Consider the following 20,467-nt stretch of genomic DNA (forward strand, 5'->3'; position numbering starts at 1 on the left):
GCCATGGAAGTGGAACGTGCGAACTTAACCGCTGCACCACTGGGCCGGCCCCCCACTCTTGGTTTTTATGGTTCTCCTCAACATAAGGAACTGGTGATACACAGCACAGTTGGAGATGTCTGAGGAGTATCCAGGTGGGTGGAGTGGATGCTGGCGGAGGGAGGAGGAAGGAACTTCTTAGATGTCGATAAAGCAGGCTGATGATGGGTAGCGGCTAAGGATTCAGAATATTTCAGAGAGAAAGGCCCAGATAGGATATTTTAAAATTTACTTAAAGGAACAAAGAAAACGTTTTATCTACTTTTCACTGGTGGGAAAGTGGGCCAATAAAGGTATTTATAATCCTGAAAACAAACTTGAGTTGTTACTTTAGTTTCTAGAATCTCTTCATTTTTATTTTGGTTACAGTAACGATTATCTTGTTGGAATACTCTTGTTTTGAACCTAGATGTGAATTCATTATATGAATCAAGTGAGAACGGAAAAGATTCAGAATTAATTAGTGAACAAGTAACAAACAAGTCAATAGAAATAGAAACAAAACAGTGTTTCACTGTGGATGCCTCCCAAGGGGCGAGGTAACCTGACAGGCAGTTCACACCCAGGGCAGTTGCTTTTCCTGGAGACACAATTGCAGGGGAGGAGGCCGAGGAAGGGTTGCAGCTGACTCATATTCAGAGCCCGGCTCACATCCACTGCACTGAAACTTTCCAGGTCAGCGGTGCCCTGTGGGCTACAGAAAGGAGGCATCTGACTTTGTAATGGGAACATAAGCATGAATTAGAACTAACAAGAATCATAACTAACAATAACTCAGAATATTTTGATTTGTCCTGATGCAGCTTTAGAAACTGTTGACAGATGAAGAGAGAGGGCGAGCTCATCATCTGCATTTCTTTCTCCCCTCTTCTTCCTCCCTCCCCCCTCCTCCTCCCTCTCTTCCTTCCTTCCTCTCTTTCTCTTCCTTCTTCTCTTTCTTTATTTCTTTCCTTCCTGCCTTCCTTCCTTCCTTCCTCCCTCCCTCCCTCCCCCCTTTATCTCTCCCTCCCTCCCTCTTTCTCCTCCCTCCTGCCCTCCCTCTTCTTTCTGTCTCTCTCTTCTCTCCCTCTCTCCTTCCTTCCTTCCTTCTTTCTCTTTCTCTCTCCCTCCTTTCTTCCTTTTTCCCCTCCTTTTCTCCCTCCCTCCCTCCCTCCTTCCCCTCCTCCACTCTTTTTTTCCTTCTTTTTTGGAGCTTAGCAGGTATGAGAGATGCAAAGCTAACAATGCAACTCATCTACCTCTCTGATTGAATAGGTGATCCTGACCTGGTGATGTTGAATTTTTTGGATTTTGAGGATATACAGGTATTACCACACATAATTCCCTAGGGAATATCCTTACCTTTGAGATCCTGATGGTCTCCTCTCACAGTAGGCTTGCTGTGAGGAGGATTAGGTGAAACAGTGCACCTGAGTTGCCAGGCGCAGTGTCTGTCACACACTGCGTGTTTGGAAATGGTAGTGATGATGGTAGTAATAGCGTAATGATGGTAGTAATAGTAGTAATAGTAATAATCAATGTTGGTACTGTTAAGAATAATATTATTACTGAATTTTAATAATAATAAGCAAAATGACATTTTGAAACTTTCATCAAGCCCTCTTTATTTCAGGAATATAAATTGGCCCTTTTACAGTGCTATGGGCGGTATCTTCAGCAGTTCAGCATCAACTTTGATGAGAATAAAGCAGATGTGAATCAATTCAAAACTGTCTTTTTTCCGAAAGGCTTTGGAGACAAAACGGCTACACATACAGTAAGATGAAAGCAGTAGCTAAAATAGCTGCAATTTATGATTGGTGATGCAGTATATCCTTTAGTTGACAGCTTCTAAACGTCTTTCATTTGTGTAGCATAGCATTTACTTGTGTGCTATAAGTTGCTTAATGAATGTTTTCAGTGCTGGATAAGAAAGGGCACTTAATAAACTTTGTGAAGACGCTTTGGAGGTGGTGTCACTATAATCAGTCATTCATCCAGCAGACGGTTGTTGTTATCAGAATAACTAATATGTGTAAGCACTTTTGGTTTACAAAGTGCTTTAGAAAACTTATTTTATCCTCACAATGACTTCTTGAGTTAGATACTATTATTATCCCTATTTTACAAAACAGAACAAGGAAGCTCATCACATAGTTAGTAACTGGTGGCTCTGGAGATCAAACATAGATCTTTTGATACAAAAATTTCCTGCTTTATTTCTAGTATACCAGTATTATTGTGTTAACTGCTACCATTGATTCAGTGGTTGAGCGGTCACCACGGGCTAGATAGTCTTCTGTAGGCATTATATGAATTGTCGTCTTGCAGCCTCCTTATGGTCCTAATGGGTGGGTACTAGTATGTCTCTTTTACAGATGAGGAAACCGAGTCTTATTAGAGACTAAGAAACCTAGCCTACTTAAAGCAATGGGCAGAGCTGGTGTTTGAACCCTAATTGGTCTGACTCGAAAGCTGTGTTATTCTAGGCTTGATGATTATTCAAGGCTTTGGAAACACCATGTGGTTTAATAAGCAGAAAATCTCAAGGCATGTTTGGGGGCACATTGAGCAGTTCAATTTAGCTCTACCATAGATGCATGAATGAGAATACTAGGCAATATATGTTGGCAACCCATTGGGAAGAGTACTGAATGAAAAGTTTAGGAGTTTGAGCTTTTAAGGCCCCTCCTCTACCACCCTGGTCCATGCTCCCATCTCTCTCTGGTGTACTATTGCATTATCCTGCTTCCACTCAGCCTCCCTGGTTAGCATCAGTGCAGTGGTGAGCTCCACTGTCTGGAAAGCTTGTGTCCTAGATATCTGTGTGGCTCATCCCTCACTTCCTTCAGGTCTCTTGCACTCTCTGTTTTATTTTTCTTTATATCACTTATTATCACCTGATACATTTTTATTTATTTTTTTTATTGCCTGTCTTCCCTTCTAGAACGTGAGCTTTGTGAGGACAGGGACTGCTCCAATCTCTAATCTCTAGTGCCTAAAACAGTGCTTGGCATGTAACGATGCTTAGTAAAGCCTTATTGAATGAATGAAGTGATATAGTCAGAATTATTAATCTAGAGGTGGTACACAGAATAGATTAGAAGGAAAAAGACTAGAGACAGGAGTTAAAGCAATGAGGCCAACAAGAGTATGCCAGCAGGACCATTATGATGGGCATGAAAAGACATGAAGAATTTGTTTTTTCATGCTAAGTTTGAGGTTCTGGCATGACACTGGCACACTGTACTTGTCAACAAATGTGTATAAAATGAGTGAGTAAGAGAATGAATGGATTGAAAATTTTGTCTGGTAGGAACTTGACAGTGCAGAACCTAAAGGTCATGAGAAGTTTTGTTAGAGAAATAGATTTTGGATTAAATGCATAGGGATCATATATGAAGCAGTAATAATGAAGAAATTACTGTAAAAATATTAACAGCAAAATTTCTTGCAAAGATACTTAATCATGTTATTTAATGATCCCCATTTTATGTACTATAGGGAGGTCTGAAGGCAGAGGTGGTGAGAATTTGATCTCTTGAGCCAACCTGCCTGGGTTCGGAGAGCTGCTGCGCCACTTGCTAACAGTGGGACCTTGGAGAAGTTATGTAATTTCTTTGTGCCTCAGTTTCCTCATCTGTGAAACGAAAGTAATAATAAGACCTACCTCATAAGGTTGTTTTATGATGGCTGGGATAATAAAAGACTTAAAATAGGGCCCGACTCTCAAAAAATATTAGGTATCTTTATCTGCTTCTAAAAGAGGGAACACTTTGAAGATAATGATTATTCCAACATGTAGATGCATTCGATAAATATCCTCTGTGATACCAACTACGTGGTGGGTAGAAACAGTGTGCATTCATCCAGGCAGGAAATCTATGAGGTAGAGAAAGGCCCATTTCTATGATTAAGAGTGTCCCCTTCCCACAGCTTTAACAGCACTTTAGCCAAAATCTCTCTTCTGAACTCCACATCTATCCGGTTAACATCATGAGCATCTCACACTTGACATATCCCAAACTGAACTCATCATCTTTTCTTCGTATTTGGCTCCAGTCAGTCACCCAAGCAGGAAGTCGTTGCAGATCTCTTCCTCCCCTTTACCTCCCACGTCTAATTGGTTACTAAATCCCATTGACTCAGAGAAGACTCAAATCTTTCTTTTCTCTTCAGCTTTGATTCCAGGGCCCCATGTCAGGGCCTTGGTATCTCTGGGCACCTCACTGGCCTTTGTTCTCTCCTACCCTTCCTACAGGTAGCTTTGTCCTCCACTCTCTGCTTTTCATCTTCCACACTTTTTTCAGAATTAATTTCTGAAGCGTAAATCAAATCATTCTACTCCGCTGCCCTTTGATTTTGCCTTTTGCCTGAAGTAGATATTCCTTGGAATGACATGGAACACTGTCTATGTTCTGACCGTGGACTAGCTCCATAGCCTAATCTCTTTATCTTAAACCTTCTTATCCAAACGTATGAAAGACTTTCAAGTCAGTGACCACAGCAATCACTTTAAGCATTCCTAACATTGTGTGTGCGTGGGGTTCTTTTCCCTCTGCTAAGAGCAAGGTCCATGTCTTCCTCATCTTTGAGTCCCTATTGCTTAGCAGAGTGTGGCAAATAGAAGTGCTCAATAAACATTTGCTGAGTGAGTTGTATAAATGGTATAATTACATCTGAATTAATAAGTTAAAATGCCTTTGGGTAAGTTTACAAAAATGGACTCAATTCTATATTTTTGGCTATAGGATTTTGTATTTATTTATTTATTTTTTTGCTTTTAAAATTTTTTGACTAAGGGTAGGTCATCTTAACTAAATGGATGCTTTGAAGAAACCTATTTTACCACATTTATTTATTTTTGGTCCATTGGGGCTCTTAAGACAAAAATCCATAGACTGGATGGCTTAAACAGCAGACATTTATTTCTCACATTCTGGAGGCTGGGCTGTCTAAGATCAAGGTGCTGAAAGATTCAGTGGCTGGTGAGAGCCCGACTCCTTGTTCATAGACAGTTGTCTTCTTACTCTGTCCTCACATGGCAGAAGATGTGAAGGAGCTCTCTGGGGTCTCTTTTGTAAGGGCACTAATCCCATTCATGAGGGCTCCATCCTCATGACCTAATCACCTCCTAAAGGCCCCACCTCCTAATACCATCACATTGGGGATTAGTTTCAACATATGAATTTTGGATGAATAAACATTCGGTCTATAGCACTATACTACTCTATTAAATTAATTAAGTAGAATTGTTTCCATTTTAATTTTTTATATTTTAAGAAATGCTTTCCTAAGTTGCGTACACGTTGCTTGTATTCTTACTTATATTTTCCCATATGTTTCAGTTTCATGCTTTAAATGGCAAAAATATTTGCAACTACCAGCTTGTCTGTGACAGTGATGCGAACCTCCAGAATAAAGAATCTGTGATCCACTGTCTGCATATCTTGTCCTCTTTAAGACTCATCATGCAGGTGGCTCTGCCACAGGAGGACCTGTGCTGGATTATCTTCAATGGTATATACCAATGTATTATATTTTCCATTGTGTCTTTCACAAAGTTATTTAAATGCCAAGTTTGACATTAACTTGATTACTTTGTGATTTAAAACATGTTCGTTTCCTAACGTGATTATGGTTTTTTTTACATTGTTATTACATTTTAGTTTGTCCTCATAAGCATAGACTTACAAAGCTTGTCTTTGGGTTTTCTGCTGAAGGGACAGTCAGAGGCTGTGAGGATAATTGGTTTCAGGTGTATAAAAAGCAGAGGCCACAGTTAATAAGTAAATATAAGTGGAGAAGGATGAAAGGCACTGCAGGTTAGATTGGTTCTAAACGTCATCCATTTATTGGTCCTCTCCTCAAAACTTTGGCCAGTGACTGTGCCTTTCTCAATATCAACCTTCCCTTCCTACTTGTTTTTGAGTGAGGAACTCTGAGAGTATATGTGTATATACTGTATTTGTATATACATATATATATATGTTGTATAGATACACATATATGCATATATATACATTATATATGTCTCATGAAATGCATCTTATCTATCACAATGTAGCATTTGTTTTTCCTTTTAAAGAGTTACAATTTAAATTCAATTTAAATTCTCTTTAAAGTCACAACTTAAAGTTACAATGAGTCACTTATTATATTGTTCTCTGGATAATGTGTTCTTAAAAGGAAAATAACGACAGTGTGTTCTATGTACGCAAGACCAGGACAAAATAAATGGAAAGCAAACATATTGGGTTTTCCCTCATCCATAGCAACTGAAAGTGTGTTTCCTAGCCTTTCTGTCCTCACCCTCCCCAATAATTTTTTGACGTTTTGATTGAAATTAGACCTTACATTTGCTGCTAGAGATGAGGCTGACCTTGGAAGAAAATTTTCAGTCCAGCAGTTGTCAAGCGTTTGTGCCTGATCATCCTCAAGAGCTTCCGAGATTCTCTGAGTAGCCACTGCCATCTCTCCGTCCGAGTTGCTCACATATCTTGGCAGGGACTGAACAGGAGCAGATGTTCAGTGCTCAGGAAGGAGTGGTAGGCTTGAGGGTTGGTCCCTGCAGTTGGCCTTGCTTGAGAGGTCGAAATGATGCAACATGACTCCCTGTCTGCAGTCCTTTTAAGATCACACATGCAAAATCCCATTATTCTTTTTGTTGTTGTTGTTGTTGAGGAAGATTTGCCCTGAGCTGACATCTGTTGCCAATCTTCCTCTTTTTGCTTGAGGAGGATTCACCCTGAGCTAACATCTGTGCCAGTCTTTCTCTATTTTGTATGTGGGTCGCTGTCACAGCTTGGCTGCTGAGAAGTGGTGTAGGTGTGCGACTGGGAACTGAACCCAGGCCGCTGAAGTAGAGTCTGCCAAACATAACCACTAGGCCACAGGGCTGGCCCCCCAATATTCTTAAAAAAGAGATTAAATGATTTCTGTATCTTCTATATCCTTTTCTTGGGGTGTGCTTTTTCTTTTTACAGGTGGTATCATCCTCTAGATTTTATTCTCTTTCCCAAATATTTTTCTGCTGAATACTATGGTTTTAGAATCTAGCCAGGTTCCTGTATGTAAATCTAGTTCGTTAACTCTGCCTGCTGAGTTGTATTCCAGATATCCATGCACCCCTGGGGATGGGTCCCTGGTTTGCCCTACCTCCTCTAATTGCACAAATAATTCTGCAATGAATATCCTTGCACATGTCCTTTTATAGACCCGTGTGAGAGTTTTCTGGGATCTATGCCCAGGAGTGGGATTGCTGGGTTGTGGGAGATACACATACTTAGTTTCACTAACTATGCCTCTGTTTTAATTAACTCATCTAAAACTTACTAAGTGGCAGGCGTTGCTCTAGGTGCTAAGGACACAGGAGTGGACAACAGACAAAAACCCTGTTCTTGTGCTTACATTATGGTTTAGGGAGATGATAAACAAGTCAAAACTAAATGGTGTGTCAGATGGTGATGAGTATTATGGAGAAAAATAAAGCCAAGAAGGGGATAGGGAGAGTGGGGGCTGCACCAGGGCTGGGCTGCAATTTTAGATAGAATGGTCAGGGTGGGCCTCACTGAGATGACATTTGAGCAAAGACCAGAGGAGGTTGGAAAGTGAGCCATCCAGATAGATTGGGGAAGGGCATTCCATTCAGGGGATTAGCAAGTGCAAAGACCCCGTAGTTTTAAAACTTTGGAGTTTAAGCAGTCAAAAATAAATTGACCTGCAGTCAATTTATCACAATACATTGGCCCTTTCGGTTAGATATTTAAGACTTAGTCAGATTATTTTGGTGGTGGCCATCTTTGATAAAAAGTTTATTGACAAGACAATAAACTCATATTAGGGATTTGGTTAAAAACGAAACAAAACACACTTCCAGAGATATCCTGAGATCATAAAGATTCAGTCTACGTTCATTCCACACCAATTACTGTCTCCGTCAGGCTTCTGCAGCGGGAATTTGTGAACCATGCCAAGATCTTGAACCATCAAAGAGGGATTCAGTTATAGTCAGGATGTACTAGGGCTGGAAAGGTTAAAGCCGCGTTTTTGAAATACAGAGGGCCCTTGTCATTCTTGAGGGCGGGCTCCTGAAATTCCCCAGTTCCCTGTACTGACGTGTTTATGCAGGCTCCTGGCTTACACCCGAATCACGTGTTTTGTGGAGCAGCATATGTTTCCTAGGTATATCCTTACTTGGTGACTATTTTAATTAATTTATTTTTACCAAGAAACACAGTTATATAGTTTTGTTTTTCAACATTAGAAGCAGAGGTGAACAAAGTCGAGATAAGAGTGCTGAGGGTGAGCTGTTAACCAGCTGAGTGGTTTCTTTCTGAGTGGATGTTACATGAAATAAATAATTCCATGTCATGGGAGCAGTCACATGAAGAATGTTGAGTCCTTGAGTGTTAAAGATTTCTTATGACGTTTATGGTGCTATAAATGTTTAAGATTTTATTCAAATTTTTTTGTCAATGATTTATGTAATTAATATTTATTATGTTTACAGATGTGTTTTAATCAAGTGATGCGTGTTTTGGAGCAGATGCTGTTTTCTCAGAAGCTTTTAAAGTTTATACATGAATATAGGATTCCTATTTGTTGAATTTTGAGGGTTATGAATTTTAGGTCAGATATTTTATAGAAAATATTGAGACTACTTGTCATTATAATAACTTGCCTTTTTAAAGCATTACCATCTCTTGGATATGGGTATAGCAGGCTAATGTCCTTTGTATGTAGAGAGATGTGTGGTGATGTTGTTCCCGACTCCTCCCTCCCCACATCTGCCACCAGCCTTCTATCCTCAATTAATTAATGGCCTGACAAAAAAAATCATACTTGAGTGATCTTCAACAGGATCTGGAAATGCTGTTTTTCATTAGAGTGCTTATAGGACATACTTTAATAATGGGAAAAATATATGAGACTGCAAATGAATGTAATGCAACTCATTATCATTATGATTTTTAAATTATTATGAGTTTCCTTATTGAGTATTGTGCCATGCTGATTAAATATCTATTCTGATCTTATTTGGAGATAAATCTTTAGTTTTTCAACTGTAAGGAAATCTTGGGAACCAATAACATTTGATGTGAATTAAGAAAACTACAGGGTACATAAATTATGCTACTAAAAATGTTATTTTCTTCAATCTATTTCAAAACTTAAACTGCCTTTAAAATGAGAGTGAAATATTCCTGTATCAATGTATTTAAAGTATGGTCAGGGAGCTGGCCCTGTGGCCTAGTGATTAAGTTTGGTGTGTTCCACTTTGGTGACCAGGGTTCAGTTCATGGGTGCAGACCTACACTACTTCTTGGTGGCCATGTGGCAACCCACATACAAAATAAAGGAAGATTGGGGCCAGCCCTGTGGCTGAGTGGTTAAGTTTGCGTGCTCTGCTTCAGCGGCCCAGAGTTTTGCCAGTTTGGATCCTGGGCACGGACATGGCACTGCTCATCAAGCCATGCTGAGGTGGCATCCCACATGCCACAACTAGAAGGACCCACAACTAAAAATACATAACTATGTACTGGGGGGTTTTGGGGAGAAAAAGGAAAAATAAAATCTTTTTTAAAAAAAGGAAGACTGGCACAGATGTTAGCTCAGGGTGAATATTCCTCAGCAATAAAATAAAATAAGATAAAAAAACACTTATATTAGTTCTTTTAAGGATTTGGCTACATGTTACAAAAAAAATTATAATGATTATAACTCTCTAACCATTATCAGACTTTCTCATGAGATCACTTGTTTTGGAAACTACAGACTGAAACTAGATATTGGAATACAAAATTCCATCATTTGACTGTAAAACATGTTAACAATCTTTTTCTCCATCTAGGTACCATTTACATTTACACCATTTGCAGAAAACTGATGATCATAGGTCAGTCTTCCAAGGTACGAAATTTACTGATGAAATATCTACCCCTGTATTTTCTTAAGACTTTTGTTAGCATTGAATGCTAAACAAGGAAAGTTAGTGAATTATATAACAAAACTTAGTAAATGTATATGTTATATAGTTTTAGTGTTCTTAGTTTTACTTCAACGTGATCATAATGTAAAAATGCAAACAATAAAGTATTAATGAAAAGAAAGAATTCCTAAAATTGATAGGCATTCTCCAGTGTCCCTCGGTGTCTCAGATTAGTCATTACTTGTCAACTTGATATTGAACATCCTTCCGGCAAGTATATCTCTAGGTGGGGTGACCATCCATCCTGCCTTGCCCAGGACAATCCTGGTTTATGCCTGTTATTAATAGTGCTCCCTTTCACTCTTAAAAGTCTCCTGGTTTGGGTGATAAAGTATGGTTACCCGATTTATGCATGCCATGGAGCTTGGGCTTCATTTTGCTTGAAGAGTTTGGACTTTACTTACAGCCCACATGCTAGTTGGGCGAATGAACACCTAGACTCTATCCTAGTCACAAGCTGAGGGTAAGAGGACTTTATTTTAGAATAATGATTCTTGCTTTCCAGTACTCAATGCTCAGTTTTAGTTTGAGGAAGTGGCTAACACTTCTACTGACTTCCCTCCAATGTTGGTAGCATTTTTGTCTGCAGGAGACATATTTTTTCCCTGTATTCATCGTCCAGTCATTGGAATCTAGGCCAAGAAGGGAGAATGTACTCCCACTGAGACCATGCTTGAGTTGTTGCTGGCATCTGAAACATTACTACTTTATTCTTCTTTATCACATGCAAAAACTTATTCTGAAAATTCTAACACTCAAGACACTTTTTTTTCCTATTTCCTTAAAATATAGCCAAATATCTTAAAATCTGACGCCACTTAAAAAAATAAAAATGGAAGAAAAGATATTTGCACACTCAATGGATAACACTAATTATGTGTTCTCTTTCTGTTTTGTTCCTCAAATTTAAAAACTCTATTACTGATGTGACTTGAACAAGCTCTGTGCCAGCATTTGGAGTGTGAATTAAAATGAGAGGAGGTTGTCCCATGTATAATATAAATTTGGCCTGCAGATTATGCCAACAATTCTACATTCAGGTCCAGATCCTAAAAAGAATTTGCATATTCCTGTTGCACTTGCTGTAGCAACAAATACTGGTTCACAGAACCATCACAATTTGGTCTGCTACAGCATTTGTCTGGCAAAGCTTTGGAGAGCAGAGATGTCTGTGCCAAAATTCAACTGTTAGAGTTTGTACTTGTTAATGCTGAGAGAATTTTAATTTAATGTGATAGTCATCTTCAAATAATTTCTTATTTATACCCTGTGTAAGTCATCTCCTCTCTCCTTCATAGAACTTGAGTTTCTCTCTGAAAAAATAAGGACTGAGGGAAGATAGTTTTGTGGTTCCAGTCTTGTGGGATGGGGCTGGGAGGAGTGAGGGATGCAAGATTTTAGGGTGGTGGGTAATTGTACAGTTGGCACTTGAAGATTGGGATGGAATTCTTTCAGTTTGTTCAATATAATAAGTTTCAAGGAAATTAATAATTTTCACTAAGAAATTCCCAAAGCCTCAGCTCATGGGTTGATCCCTGAGCTGAGGCTATAAATGAACTTGATGGGTCCATTTAATGGGGACAAACCCTTGAAGGTCCAGCCACATCTGAGTCCTCCTGGGTCTGAGGTCCCCTGATTCTGTAGTATTTTAGAGTTCAAGTCTGTTATAGTGTAAGACAGAAGGAGAAATAGATGTGGTGTCACCCCAGAGCAATCTAAACTCCTATTCCTAAAGGATCTAGGCATTATGGCTACCATTTGTTATTGTTACCGAAACCCTGCTATATGTTAGGTACTGTGTGAAGGGCTTTGCATACATAATAATACTTGTTATAGTCTTATGAGGTGGGCACTGCCGTCATCATCATCATCATTTATTGAATGAATGCCTACCATCTATCAGGGATGCTTCTCAGCACTTTCACATATTGTCTCATTTAATCCTCACACCACCACTTTGAGGAAGGTGCTCTTATTACCTTCTTTTTATAGATGAGGAAGCTGAGGCTCAGCAAGGTTAACTTGCTCAATGTCGCATGTCTAGTTGGAGATGTAGCTGAGGCCAGAGCCGAGGCCACACTGTACTGCCTCTCAACACCATTAGCATAATGCATGTCTGCTGACTAAATTGAATCCTGTCGTGACCCATCCTAGTTTTGGCTCACCTACTCAAACGGAGAGCTGTGTGGGAGGGGTTAATATTATTTGAAATGACTGTGTTTCTGAAGACATCCTGAAGACTCTTCCCCAGATGGAAAACATCTCCCTTCACACTGAGCCGGTCCCCAGCATAACCTTAGGGAATAGAGAGGCCAGATTTCTGAAACCTCTTTCCCTAAAGGCAGTTTTGCTTTCATTTAGAGGATAATCTGTAGTTTCTTCTGAGGCTTTTAAAACTGTAGTGTATTACTCAGCAAACATTAAAAGAATACTACAGAATCTATTCATTCTAAGAAAACGTTGATGTCTGTTTCATTTTACTATAAAACTGAAATAGTTTTGTAAAGTTTGTGGCTTGAACAATTATTGTCAAATTATTCCACATACCATTATGGAAACTTCAGATCCAAACCTTGAGATGCTTCTCAGTGTTGTTTCCCTCGAAGGATATAAGCGGATATAAATGAGGCTGCACTGCCATCCCGTGGCTGAACTGATTAATTGTCTGTGTTTTTTCCTACTGGACACCTGAACCATACTCTTTCTGAGCTCCTATAATTTGGTTTTTCAAAGTCTTTTTTTTCTTTTTCTATGAAGAGAACAATCTTGCTGAAATCCCATCTTTTATAGAAACAGTTCTTTGTAGCTTTTGGGGCAAGAAAAAGTGCTACAAATTGAGATTTGTTTTTTGGAAATGGTTTTTCTCCTGGACCTGAATGCCAGCCCCAGCAACGTCACTCACAAGCAGTTTAGCCACTTGGAGTCAGATGAGGTTACTTTTAAGGTCCCTTCTGGCGCTAAAATCTGTGATTTAGGGTCTTTTATTCTAAGTCTGAAGCTGAACTCAAATATAATGTGAACAACTGATAACTGAAGCTATTTTTATTTTGAAATGTGAAATTTCTAAGACCAGGAATCCCAAGGGCTTTTGGAAAGATGTGAATTTAAAGGGGGAAAATTTATACATGGCTTAATCTCATACCCCTTGAACCACAACAATCCAAATCCAGATTTTTTCTGTAGGATTTTTGTGCTGCGGATGTGAGCAAACTCAAGAGTTTTGTTGACTGTTAATTTCCTATCAGTTCGCAGTGTGGCAAGGTTAGCAAACAACAGCAACAATGACAGCAGCAACAACAGAAACAGGAATAAAGCAATCCTAGGCTGGCTCAGTAGAGATATAGTGTCCAGAACCAGGGACGCAGAGTTTCATCCTACTGTGAGCTGCTCGTAAACTCTAAAGGGACAATGGCCATCTGAAGCAAAGCCATAGGAGACCAGCCATGATGGAGAAGGGAAGTGCCATTCCTGGATGTAGAGAAGTGCTCGGGGATCTTTATCCTGGAGAGAGAACTGAGGGAGAGGCAGGCTGCACAGGTGTTTTCACGTTCTCGGAAGGCTGTCATTTGGAAGTGAGTTTTGGATGGTTTTGTGCTGCTCCGGAAGCCGTGACTAGGACCAGCGCACTGGAGGTATATCACAGTGGATTTCATTTCAGATTAAGGCAGCACTTTTCACGTTTCGAATTGTTTTCTGATGCCATGTGACATGTTCCTTGTTACTGGAGGTGGGAAGTCTTGGGTAGGGAGGATGTGGAACATCAGGTGGCAGTGCTGGTGAGGTTGGGGATGAAATTAGATTCACTCTCAGCCTTTTGGTTCTATGATTACTTGAAATAGTTCCATAGTTAGCAGCGGGGACTGAAATTTTTTAATGAAGTTCAGTCAGTCAGTCAATAAATATTTATTGCATTTCTACTACACAGTGGATCAAGTTTTAGGGCCTAGGGATACAATGGTGAACAAGACAGGCAGGATCCCTTTCCTAAGTCAACTTACATTCTATTGGGATGAGCTTACACTTCAGTGGATGGCAAAGAATATTACAGTGCTGTGTCAAACCCTGCTCTGCGTCCAACAGTCTCTTTGTCTCTGGAATCAAAACTTAGTAGACAGTGGAGAATTCTGGCCTTTCAGGCTTCTTCTTTCTCTTAGATGCCCACTGAGCTGCTTGCATACATGTTGTATACACTGTCTTTGGAGGCTCCAAAGACGGTAGCAGGGTCTGCATGTCACCAGTGTTTTATCTATTTTGGCTATTAAATACTATGTCAGTCTGGTGGGTTTGCTTTATCCATATGAAGCTCCTGGAACTTTTTGATGATTTGCCTTTTCAAGGTGGATTTGACTATTATAGACATATTTTTCCTTAATTAGTTCTTCAATTATTGAAAGGCAAATTTGTTATTGGAAGAGGGACTTTGTTCTGTGGTCCAAATTTCTTGTCATTATTTTTTTTGAGAATCTAGAATACTTGTTAGCTCTCCCTTAGTTGCTTCTGCTGACTTTAGGGTTGTTCAATGAATTCATTTAATAGCGCTTGGGAATATCTGCCAGGTACCTCGCACTGTTGTAGGTGCTGGTGATATAATAATGAATAAGATGCTGTTCCTGTTTTCAAAGAGTGTATTAATGCAATTGGATCTGACATATGACATATGTGTATATAAAGATATTTGTAAGTTATATATATATACACACATAACACAACTACAGTAGAGACAGGAAGGAAGCAATGGTCATTTCTTTCTAGGGACGTTAGAAAGATCTTCAACAACTAGTTCTCTTCCCCCTGCTCGTCCTCCTCCTCCTCCTGCTCCTTCATCTTTTCCTGCTCCCCCTTCCTCCTTCGCCTTCATTGTTGTTACCAAAGCTAACGCTTACTATGTGTTTGCTATGTCCTAAGTATTTAATGTGTGTTAACTCATTTAATCCTCAAACAATCCTATAAGGTAGTTATTGTTATACTACTTTGCAGGTGAAGAACCTGAGGCACATGGAGTTTAAGTGAATTGTCCAAGGTCACACTGCTGGCAGTGGAGCAAGTGATTCAACTCAGTCTTGTAGGGTGAAGGAGGGAATAGAGTGAGCAAAGGTGCTCACATTAGGACCACTAAGATGTTTTGTGGAATGGAAAGCATCTGGGACCAGCTTTAAGTATACGACACAAGGTCAAGAGCAATGGGTGGGGGTGGGAGGAAGACAGGGACTAGGTCATGAAGGGATTTGCATGCCCTATAAAGGGCTTGTACTTTGTCATGAGGCAATAGGGAGCCACTGGAGTGTTTTAAGACCAAGAGTGACACAACCCAACTTGCATTTTAAAAAGATACTCAGGGGGAGGTAAGAAGAATGTATAAGGAAGGAGTATGTAAGAAAAGGGGGACGGTGAGACCAAAGACAGGCAGACAAGTGAGGAAGTATGCCAGTAGTCCACGGAGACATGTGAGATTCTGCTTGGTTAAGGCCAATATATCCATGGATAGAATTTAGAATTTGATATCCTGAGGTAGTTAGCTCACAGATTCTTATTTTCATCCCAGTAATGTTTCTTATAATAATATATGGAGCACAGACCAAATTTATTCTTATATTAAATTGAACAAGAGGCAATGTAATCCAATTACTCTTTGAGCTTTTGGAATATTTTTGAAGAAAGGAAAAAGATTGAAAAAGTTAACTGTACAATACGTAGAGTCAAAAAATGTTCCCCAGTGTAGGGTTTGTGGGAAGAATATGTCAAAAAAGACTTATCAATGGATTTGTGGTGAAAGTCTTCAGCTAGAACAGCACAGGAGGCTCTTACGTATATTTCTACAGACAGGCCAGTAACACTGGTGATATTTCCCCCACTATTTTGTTTCAAATTGTAGCTTGGGAATAATTACACTGGTAATAGGCATTGTTTATGGAGTGCTTACAATGTGCTAAATACCATCCTAACACATCCTGTACGTTGTCTTTTTCTCCATAACAGTACTGCTGTGATGTGTTAAAATACTCATTTTACAGATGAGAAAATTGAGGTCTGGAGAGGTAAATAGGTGATAAAGTAGGAAGTGAAACCCGGGTCTATTTAAGTCCAATCTTGGACTGTTTCTACTAAGTATTACAGGCTTTTTATAAGCCTTTTCCATTTTCCCTACCCTGCTATACCAGTTTATTTTCAGGATAATACACTGGTTTGAGGCCAGCTAACAACAATTATATTGTTGGAGATAGTTCCTAGACTACTGATGACACTTGATAAATATTAATAAAAATGAGCTGAGTTCACAGGACTTTAGGAGCTAAAAAAGAAAGTCATTCTCAAATGGCTAACTTGAGATTTTTGAGTTCTCTAAATTATTGTTTTACTTTTTAAATGCTTGTTTTTTCTTAGCTCATTATTTATGGTATTTTTGGTTTAAGTAGTCAGTAACTTGTGCTCACAACTTACAATTTGATTATATTAAATGGAATCATCATTAGTAGCTTAAAATGAAAATAAATTCAATTGTGCCCTTTCTTTCTCAGGCCTTAGAATATCTCCTGTGGGCCAGTATGTGTATGGAATCTTCAGTCCCCCTCCTGTCTGTCAGGCACCTGACGTGGAGAGCCACTCTGTACACTGCTGTCTGCCAGTGCTACTATGACTGCCAAGCTGGTTTTCATGGAGAGGTATGTGACTTGTTAATTCTGAGGATTCCAATATTTTAGAATACAATTTATTCAGCATTTTCTGCTTTCGATGCCCACCAAGAAAACAAACCAACCCAAAGAATTGCAATGAAGCAAAGACAAAAGTCCCAAGTGTTATTTGCAGCAATTTGCCTGGCTTCTCCATTCTGTTGATCTTGAGCTCTCCTTTCTGATCTCTCCTTTATTCTCTCTTTACTTCCACGTCTTTGCTCCTTTTCTGAATAAGATTTCTGGCATCTTCGCTTCCTCGTTGTATTCTTGTATGCAGGCACTTTCCTTCCCTGTTTAGTTTTGTATTCCGTGCCACCTACTATCCATTTGTCTTCCTTTTCTCTGCTTCCAGCCATTGTTTATTTAATATATTTTATTTCTTGTTTTTCCTCTTTTTTTGTGTATCTTTTAGACTAACTACTTGAGATATAACTTAACTGGTGAAGGCTTTTGTTGGCCTATACAGTATCCTCTGTGTAAATGAAAAAAGGCACTCTTGTACAGTGCATGGTATTTGACTTATCAGTGGATGGGCCCTTGGTGAGAATGAAAATGGGCACACCTTCCTTTGGGCCAACACAAACCTGCACCAGGCTGCATGGCTTGGTGAGTGCAGGGTGGGCTGGATTTCAGCCCTCACTCAACCTCTTGGCTGGACGTCTTGTGCAGGACAGAGCCTTCACAGCTGTACGAGTCCCTGTTCACAGCCATAAAGAAATAATCTAGTCCATTAATGGCTCCTTTACATTTAGATTTTCCTGCCTGAACTAATTTGAAGGGTTTGGATGGTAGTGGCCCACAGGTAGGGGAATGGCCTAATATAGTCCTTGTGGGATACTTTTTCTAGCCCAAGATACATTCTAGAAACTACTCACTGTATATGTATAGTTAATTTTAGTGTACTAGAAGTGGCATATTTCTATAGCTATTAAAATTATCAGGAATGGAATGTTTACATAGTTTTGACCATTTGATTCCTGTAGGAATTCCTCCTTATTAGAAAATTTAACCCTTTATGTATGTTACTATTGTGGTCTGGACTCATTGTCATGAAAAATCATAACGTGTAAATGAAGTATTTCAAAGAACTGATAAAATAAATGACATGAATTGAACTCTTTTTGTTATTATCTCTAGAAAATTATAATAATGGTGACCTGATATTAATAAATATTAATTTATTTATATTTTGTTTATTTATATTTTATAATATCTGATGACTGTAATAACATGATTCCAGGGGGAAATAAGTTATTATTTCAGATATTAATAAATACTTCCTGCATGCTGGGGGCTGGAGATACAAAGATGCATAAAGGGCCCTATAAATGAATGGACAATGTGAACAGCTGAATAGATAATACAGCATGCTTTGGTAGAAGGTTAGAATTCGAGAAGAGCACTGAGCAGTGGGTGTGTTTGTGTGTGTGTGCGCGCGCACGCGCATGCAGTGCCAAAGAAGTGATAATCTATATAAAGCTACTATTTAACCCAAAATTTAACTTTCCTTACTTTTCTGAATTTCTTAATTCATAAAGTTAGTGTATCTGACACTTCGTTAACTTCCAATCTACAGAATTCAGTGGTGCTTATAGGAAATGATAGATGGACTAGCTACCGTGTTGTGGAGTCAGCATCGGCCTAGCGTTTAATTCACCACTTAAATCAAATGTCTGGGAGAGTAAAACATACTGTTTTGATACATTTTTAATAGCCATATTCTTACTTATTATGAATTAAATTTATTTTAATCGCATACAGGCATTCGCTCGGCGCGCTTTAGCTAAAATTGATGAGTTAAAGCATCTGGAATTAATGAGTTCCTCACAATCACTGGAAGAATCTAGAAAATATTATAGAGAGGCCACGATAAAGGTATAAAAATTTCATGAAATAAAAGAAATTCACTGCGCTCTGCAGTTGATTAAGTACTTAATTTTAGTGGTTGAGGAGTGCCTCCCACTGTTACTTCATATATAATTTTTCTTTTTGAGGCAGATGGCGGTGATGATCTTCAAAAGAGGGGTGTTTGAATCTAGAAGAAGAAACAAAAATATCTTTAGACCAAAGATAAGAATTAACCTAAAGGAAGCACAAACTGTAAGTCTAAGAACGTCTTCTCTATTTCAGACTCCCTCTGCAGTGTGTTTTTCTTGGACCTCTGTGGTTTTTAAGGCTGCTCACTCAATATTAAATTCTGCACCCCATTCTCTGCACCAATGGCAAGTAGAAGAATGCCTTCCCAATTTGGATGCGGCCTTACTTCATCTCTTTCTCAAAGCTCTTGACCTTTGCACAATCCCAGTAAGTTTGAAGGGCAAGAGGCTGAAGAAGAGCCTGGCAAAGGTCCAAACACACAGGCCTGTTGGTGGTGGTGCCGCAGAGGCCTTTGTCTCTGACGCCAGCTGTTGGCTTTAGAAGGCTCCGAGGTCACAGAGAAGCTGGAGGCGCCCCTTCTCATCAGCTTCGGCTCTCACCTTTGGGAGTGTTTGGGGACTGGGTTACACTCTATCAACAAACAGCCCCATGTCTCGGGGGCTTAAAACAACAACTTATTTCCCCCTGGAATCATGTTATTACAGTCATCAGACAGCTCTGCTCAGGACCGCTGCTGAGGGCCAGATTGAGGAGCAGCCCTCATTTCGAAAATTTCTGGTCATTCTGCCAGAGAGGAGGTAAGAGAGCTCCGAAGGACCTTGCACAGGCAGTAATGCCCAGTGTGGAAGTGACAGTAGTCTCTTCTTCTCCCGTGTCAACACCCAGCACACGGCACCTCGAGGCCACAAGCGAGTTTGGCCCACAGCACAAACAGCTATCAGGAAGGGGAGAGGGACCTGGTTATGTCTGTGGGGTCCTCTGTCCTTTCTCCCTCCTGCCTTTTCCTTCTCCCACATTCTTCCCCTTTGCCTTCCTGAATCTCAGTATCCCTCCAGGCTCAGTTCCATGTTTCTTTGAAGCTTCCCCTGACTGTTCAAGATGGCGTTAAACTCTCTCCTGTGAGCTGCTTTGTAGGGACTGCAAATGAAAGTGAGGGGGAGGAAGTGAGCAGTTTCTGACACCAGAGTTTTAGAATCTCAGAACCTGGAAGGGATTTTAGAAATCATCTGGTTCAGCCCTTTCCTATTACAGATGGGAAAAATAAAGCCCTGAGTATTTAAATTACTGGTTTAAGGTCGCAAAGCCAGCTGCTGGCAGCCCTGGAACCAGAACCCGTGTCTCTGGCCGTGCTTTTGCTGCCCCGGTGATGGCTATTCTCTGTCCTCATTTCTTCTTATAACATGTAGGAGTAATTATTTTTTTACATAAATCATAATATTTAAATACAAATATTATTTGGACATGGTAGCTTTCTATTGTTATTTAGTGTGACTATGATATATTGACTACAGAGCCCAGCAGTGCAGTTCATATACCGCTTTTAAATCATATCCCTTAATGACCGATGGTGTATAATTGGTGGGGGTGGTAAATCGCCAAATTATAGATAAGTCCTTGATGGGCTGTTGACCTGCCTACATTTGGTATTGGTAAGTAATACTACTATACTCTTTATAAGAGAGTGGGGGACAATTTTTTTTCTCACCACCATTTTTTTCTCTGAGCAGACCAAATTTCAGTATGCAAAGCTGCAACATTGTCATGCATTAGCGTATTATTAGGCCCTGACTTATAATCGTCCTCGTATAAAAATTAAATATATTTTTAAAAATTGTTTAAAATTTGAAGGAACATTACATTAAAAACCCATTTATTTGTGATTTCCTTTAAGATAATTATTATATGGGAA

The 20,467-nt window shown here is 39.5% G+C and overlaps 1 protein-coding gene across 14 annotated transcripts in view; it reads left to right on the plus strand.

The window, feature by feature from the left end:
* CFAP54 (cilia and flagella associated protein 54) overlaps positions 1-20,467 on the plus strand; it is a 308,554-nt gene that overhangs the window by 9,360 nt on the left and 278,727 nt on the right. For 6 of the 14 annotated variants that reach the window (XR_011502650.1, XM_070507105.1, XM_070507102.1 and 3 more), the window contains exons 3-8: positions 1,652-1,795; positions 5,367-5,538; positions 9,872-9,930; positions 16,525-16,668; positions 18,442-18,555; positions 18,679-18,780. Coding sequence is in view for 13 of the 14 variants with exons in the window: in XM_070507105.1 (XP_070363206.1) it covers positions 1,652-1,795; positions 5,367-5,538; positions 9,872-9,930; positions 16,525-16,668; positions 18,442-18,555; positions 18,679-18,780 (735 nt within the window). In the remaining variant the exon portion in view is untranslated. Of the gene's footprint in view, positions 1-1,651; positions 1,796-5,366; positions 5,539-9,871; positions 9,931-16,524; positions 16,669-18,441; positions 18,556-18,674; positions 18,781-20,467 lie in introns of all 14 variants that reach the window. The other 8 variants (XM_070507103.1, XM_044744989.2, XM_070507107.1 and 5 more) reach the window with 5 other exon arrangements.

This window comes from Equus asinus, chromosome 4 (genome assembly GCF_041296235.1).
Source record: "Equus asinus isolate D_3611 breed Donkey chromosome 4, EquAss-T2T_v2, whole genome shotgun sequence".
In the NCBI taxonomy this organism is placed as follows: domain Eukaryota; kingdom Metazoa; phylum Chordata; class Mammalia; order Perissodactyla; family Equidae; genus Equus; species Equus asinus.